Consider the following 6699-nt stretch of genomic DNA (forward strand, 5'->3'; position numbering starts at 1 on the left):
GAGAGAGAGACAGACAGAGACAGACGGAGAGAGCACAAATAGGGGAGGGACAAAGAGAGAAGGGGAGACAAAATCCCTTGCAGGCTCCATGCTGTCTGCGCAGAACCCTGATGTCGGGTTCATTTCTGGGAACCATGAGATCATGACCTGAGTAGAAATCTAGAGTTGGATGCCTAACGGATTGAGCTACCCAGGCATCCCAAATTGTTATTCTCATTTAAAATGCTTTCCTTATTATTCTGTCCAGATTTCCTTACCATTCTGTCCAGAAGTGAATTATATGACTTAAAGCATGATATTTATTTATTTACTTATTTATTTATTTATTTATTTATTTTATTTATTTACAGCATGTGTGCACAGCATGCATGAGCCATATGGGGGCAGAGAAATAGGGAGAGAGAGAGAGAATCCAAGCAGGCTCCATACTGTCAGTGCAGAGCCCCATGCCAGGATGGATCTGTGGAACCGCCAAACACAAGATCCTGTGACATGAGCCAAGATCAAGACTCAGAGGCTCAACCGACTGAGCCACCCAGTTGCCCCTGAACAGTCACCCCTGAAGTGGCGATGGTAGTCATATTGTGTTCCAGAACCTGAACATGTTCCACTTCCATCAGGAAAGCACGAAGATTTCTGCATGGTTATGCCCTTATCTGCACAGCACGTTATCATAAAAAGAGCTCTGACTATTTTGAAAGGTTAAAAACACTGATTCTATGATCTCATGTTTACATCCTGTCTTGTAAAGCATATTGTAATATGCTTGTTGGTAGCCGTGTTTCTCCTTTTGTTGTGAACTTTGTCATTGTCTTTCCTGGTAACCTATTGTGGTATTAGTGTTGATAAATATTAATACTTTTCATTTTTCTGTATTTAATATCAATTCCTTCTATGGTAGGGTTTTTAAACATGTTTTTAGAAGTTTTTAAATTTCATTATTTTCTGTTACAAAGACTTAATTTTTTGCGCTCACATCCACTCATCTTTTCCTTTGTCATTTTTGACCACTTCTGCTGAGGATAGAGTCCTCTGCAATGAGCTACGTAAATGCTTACATGGTTTTCTCTATTTTTCTTGTTACTGATTGACTTTTATAACTTAATCTATTTGAAATTTAGTTTCATGTGATAGTGAAGTGAGTCACCAAATGACCAATAAGGGACTAATCTTCTTTCCTATTTCAGTTTGAAATGGCTTTCACCATTCACTTATTTTATAAACATAATAGAAAAACTTATCTGTTTTTCCAGACATTCACTGCCAGGTGAATGCTCCTTGAAAGTGGTGGACAAAATTCCTTTGACCGGCAGCTCTCTGGCCCCTGCCAAAATCTCTGCCCCAGCCTCTAATGCTGATAGGAGGAAGCTTCTCATGCATGTAGTTTCCAATCTAATTCAACAAGCCACAAGAACAATACTTCAGCGTGGTGTCTTCACCTGGGGCTCTATGAGGGGACCATGGGCACAGAGACTCTCGTGGACAAAGCTGACTTCTTGGCATCCCAGTGGAACCCCAGGTCTCAAGATGCCTCTTCGTGTACTCCTGAGGGGACCTGCCACACATCCTTACATTCCAGCCCAGAGATTTGCAGGACCTTATAACAGAGCTACTCTGTGAGACAAACAGAGAAAGCAGAAGCTGCAGATAGTGATGTGGGCACCACCACACAGGAGAAATCACAAGTAACACTCTCTCGGTGCTCAGGCAAAAAAGGAGGGGTGATGGCTATTGCTAGGGGTGGAAAAGAACTATTGTAGGTAATTGCCTTAGAGGAGTGCCTGCCATAGACTGTGGCTGTCCTCATCTGGGCTCTCCCCTCTCTCCTCTCCTGTGCACGCTGCCCTTGGCTTCCAGGTATATTTGGATACTGCATCAAGAAAAGCCTAGTTACAGATGACATCAAGTAATGAGAAAAAGAAGGCAGGTGAGAAATGAAGGCTGATCAAGAAGAATAATGATCTTAGTATATGATAAAGTAAATGACAGAGAAAGACTTGGTGATTCCTTTAGAACAGGTGAAACAGGTGAGGATACTGTTAGAATAGTCAAAGGCAAATTTGAAAGGAAACACCAGATAATAAAGAGAAGGACCTGATTTTAGCCATGACATTTGTGTGTACGAGTTCATTTTCAGTCGCTGTGAGAACAGTGCTGATGATATGACTGGATGACAGGCAGATTCTAGGGCACTGAGAACTCAAAAGGAGTGGGGAAAACAGAATCGGTAAAAAATAAACGAGGAGGTGGCCCATGATTTCATTTGTGTTGCGTTATTGAGGGAATCTGAGTGGTGTGGAAGCAAACTATCCAGAGACAGGCTGAGGAACAGTAACAGTGGAGCTCTTGAATCTGTCCTTACCTAACACTCAACAACTGTGAACCTTTGTTTGAATAGAGTTTAGATCAAATGAGGTAAAGACAAAGATTATTTCTCATATTTCTGATTCTCTTTGAGCAAAGCAACATGAAGCTACCTTCATCGGTCATGTCCAAGGTGACTAACAGCACCCAAGCACCCTTCTACTTCATCCTCACAGGCATCCCTGGTTTTGAGGCCTCTCACATCTGGATCTCCATCCCCTTCTGCTGCCTCTACACCATCTCCATCATGGGTAACACCACCATTCTCACGGTCATCCGCAAGGAGCCATCCCTCCACCAGCCCATGTACCTATTTCTCTCCATGCTGGCCCTGACCGACCTGGGCCTCACCCTCACCACCCTGCCCACAGTCATGCAGCTCCTCTGGTTCAATGCTGATGAGATCGGCTTTGAAGCGTGTTTTGCACAGTTATTTTTCATTCATACATTCTCCTTTATGGAATCTTCTGTGTTGTTGGCCATGTCCTTTGATCGCTATGTGGCCATCTGCCGCCCTCTGCATTATGCCTCCACCCTCACCGGTGAAGTCATTGGCAAGATCGGCTTAGCCATCATTTGCCGCTGTGTCCTGGCTGTTCTCCCCTCCCTTTTCCTACTCAAGCGCCTGCCCTTCTGCCGCTCCCACCTTCTCTCTCACTCCTATTGCCTCCACCAGGATATGATCCGCCTCGTCTGTGCTGACATCCGGGTCAATAGCTGGTATGGATTTGCTCTTGTTTTGCTCATTATTGTGATGGACCCTTTGCTCATTGTGCTCTCCTACACATTCATCCTGAAGAGTATCTTGGGCACAGCCTCCTGGACTGAGCGGTTCCGAGCCCTCAATAACTGTCTATCCCACGTGCTGGCTGTTCTGGTCCTTTATGTTCCCATGGTTGGAGTATCCATGACTCATCGATTTGCCAAGCATGCCTCTCCACTGGTCCACGTTATCATGGCCAATATCTACCTGTTGGCACCACCTGTGATGAACCCCATCATTTACAGTGTCAAGACTAAGCAGATCCGTCAGGGAATTATCTGCCTCCTTTCCCAAAGAGATATGTGCTTAAGATGAAAGAACGAATTTGTTAAATTACTCAGGAATTAGAGTCACAGGCTTATGGGGAGGGTACGGTCAGAATGAGAAATGATGACTTTACAGCAATATGCCATCCTGTGTTAAGGCCGTATGACATTGTCTTGTCTTTTTGCAAATTTTTGTTTTGGAGAACCTAGCAGCACATATCCTACCTAAAAGAGATGTAGATCTGAATTGATAAGATTCTAGCACATTTACTTGCCAGTGGAGTGGGCTTCATTAATTGAGTTAAGATGTAAATTTCATCCTCCTTTCTGGATATACTTCTCTCCCATGGGCTTGGTTACTTACATTTGAAGGAATCCCTTCGCTGTTGCCTCCGCCACCCATTGCTAAGGCAGCTCCACTCAGGCATCCAGGTAGACTCTAGCTCCACTGCCCTGGCTCACCCTACTTCATAGACACGCCCCAACTTTCTCCCGAAAAAGTAAAAAATAAAAAAGTGGTAAATCTTCCCGAGAGGATGGATGCAAATCAAGATGCTCAGCTATTCAGATTTATTTAATCAACATGATTTCAGCAGGTCAAATGAACACATGCAGAAGATTGGGGTGGAATGGTTAGGTCTCCCACAGTTAGAATAACACTCTCACCTTATGACAGGTCCTTTAGTATTTAGAATTAAAACTTCAAGTAAGTCTACAGATAGTATTTGGGGGAGTAGGAACTCATTTTTCTGACCAGAGAAGACTGTGTTTTTAAAAATTTAATGTCCTTAATGTGGCTCAAACTGTCAGGGGAAAGTTCCCTTTGGCGAATCCTGTACTGGAAAAGGTTCCAAGAGAAAGAATATGGCCTACTTGATCATTATTTTGTGGAAACCAGGTTGGCTCTCTCAGAAATATCAGCTATCACTGTAGTCACAGAAAGGCAGCTATAACTGTGGTCACAGCTTCTGATTACTGAACCCATAGTGCAGGTGGCCAGTATGAGGACTGTCTTAGATTTGAATCAACATAGGCAGGGCTTCAATAGGAGTGTAGTGGGGAGGGTAGGATTAGGAAGCAAAAGGCAGAGAGCAAGTGGGGGAAGGATGTCTTTCTCCACCGATATCCTTCCCCCCTCCCCCGCCTTATTTTCCCACTTTCTTTACCAGAACCTAGAAGTTAGCATGTTTCTCCAGAGGACCAAAGATCAGCTGGCGTAGGGAAATAAATTGTAAAATGGGTGCCATGTGCAATCTCAGAACAGGGGAAATTAGGACCAGGAAATCCAAATGTTAAAAAAAAAAAAGTCAAAGAAATTGGTAGGAATATCGATCAAAGAAGACTTTTCTTTCAGTGGACAGTTACAGGCTTGAGAATTTCCCAAAACATCATGAGGGGAGAAAGAGTCTTGGGATTATGCCTGGTTTTGAAGAGGATCACATGACACCTTTAATAATATCTCTTTTTTTCATTAATAATTGTGTGACATTTTGACCATCTTATGAAACTCTCTGAATCCATTTTTTGGATTTCTAAAACTGGGCTAATAATATCCAGCTCAAAAGGCTGAGAATTTCCAATGAAACGTGGTATGTAGAAGATATGGGCTTGTATCACCAAGGTGCTAGGTTTATAGGAATTGTTTTCTCCATCTCCCTTCCCAAAAGTTACACTCTGGATTGTGAATGGGAACATCTATGGAAGCATCTGTGTTCTCAACTCCATGAGAATAAGAATCAGGGGGGTTAAATGGTAATTGTCCACATGCACAGATGCTACCATTTCCCTCTCAAGACTTTCCCAGGTGGGAGGGTGGGTTTGTGAGGTGGAGGCGACAGAACAAAATTCAATTCAGGACAGTGAGATCTGTCAGTGTCATGGGCTGAATTGCTGAATTGTGTCCCCTGAAAATTCATATTTAGAAATCCTAAGTCCCCGTATCTTAGCATGTGACTGTAAAGATAGGGTCTTCAAAGAGGAAATTAAATTAAAATGAGATTAGGATGGGTTTTAGTGCAATATGGCTGGTGTCCTGCAAAGAAGAGGCAAGTAAGACACACATCAGCACAAGCATGGTGGGAAGGCGATGGGATGACAGAGGGAGAAGATTGCCATCTACAAGCCAGGGGAGACAGGCCTCAAAGGAAACCAGTATGGTGAGAAATTGTGCAAGGCCTCCAGAGTCGTGAGAAAGTAAGTTTCTGTTGTTTCAGCCACCAAGTCTGTGGCACTTTGTTACAGTTGCCCTAATCAACTATTCCTACCTGTGGCCTGTATTTCTAGAACTATAAAATTAAGGTCAACTGTAGAAGATAGTAGAAATATTTCGGTTATAAAGAGACATGCATTTGGAAACACAAAGAGAAATTCTTGGGCAAAATAAGTGTTTCCATGACCAGTGAATGGTCTGGCTGACTGTCTGGGTTATAAAATGTAGGCTAAGTAATGGAAGACAAGGCATGCATTGACTCCCAGCCAGGTTTATGTTGCTTGTGTCTCTGCATGATGTCTTTGCAGTGGCTGTTGAGAATTATCTCTGCCTTTTAAGTAATCTCTTAATGAGAGCTCTCTATCAACTGAATTTTATGGCCACCTATGTCCAGAACCTCAGACAACAGCCAATATTTAACTGGAACCAAAAAAAGATTAAATGAAGAATTCTGCTCCTATTCTTTGTTCAGGCTTTCTGTTTCCTGTCCCTAGACAAAACTGTTATTTGTGTGTGTGCATATATGTATGTGTATGGTCTTCATGACTTAAGAAATCACATGATATGTTTAAGAATTCAAAATAGATTTGCTTTCTGAAAAATTTTTTTGGCTAATGTTAAATGTTTCTGCATAAGTTACTCACTGCCTAGGATCTAAACGACTATACGAGTCCCATTGGGATACAGAAGTGTGTATTTCATAAAATTCAGAAGATGGTATTCTTGACCCTTTTTGTATATAAATTTCATATAAATGAAATTATCCAGAGTAGTCTTTTGTGCCTGGCTGCTTTTGCTCCCCATGTTTTTGAGGTTCATTCATGTCTCTCTGTGTAGGATAGTTTGTTCCCTTTTATTGCTGAGTGATATTTCATCATATGGATATCCACAATTTTGCATATCCATTCACCTGCTGGTGGGCATTTGGCTTGTTTCATATTAGGGCTATTCCGAAAAAGCAATGCTGTGTACTTTTTATGTGAATACATGCTTTTACTTCTCCTGTGTAAATATCTAGCTGTGCCTGCCATGTCGTTTGCCAAAGCACTCACGCTATTTTATATTTCCGCCAGCAATACGTGACATCTTTGCTAATA

General features: G+C 42.3%; 1 protein-coding gene across 1 annotated transcript; it reads left to right on the forward strand.

Annotated features, from left to right (window-relative positions):
- The first annotated feature begins 2467 nt into the window (after window positions 1–2467).
- LOC102959985 (olfactory receptor 51Q1-like) lies at window positions 2468–3442 on the forward strand. Its single transcript, XM_007092242.2, has one exon. It carries the CDS (start codon window positions 2468–2470, stop codon window positions 3440–3442), a length of 975 nt encoding a protein of 324 aa, XP_007092304.2.
- The last annotated feature ends 3257 nt before the right edge of the window (window positions 3443–6699 follow it).

Source organism: Panthera tigris, chromosome D1 (assembly GCF_018350195.1).
Source record: "Panthera tigris isolate Pti1 chromosome D1, P.tigris_Pti1_mat1.1, whole genome shotgun sequence".
Classification (NCBI taxonomy): Eukaryota; Metazoa; Chordata; class Mammalia; order Carnivora; family Felidae; genus Panthera; species Panthera tigris.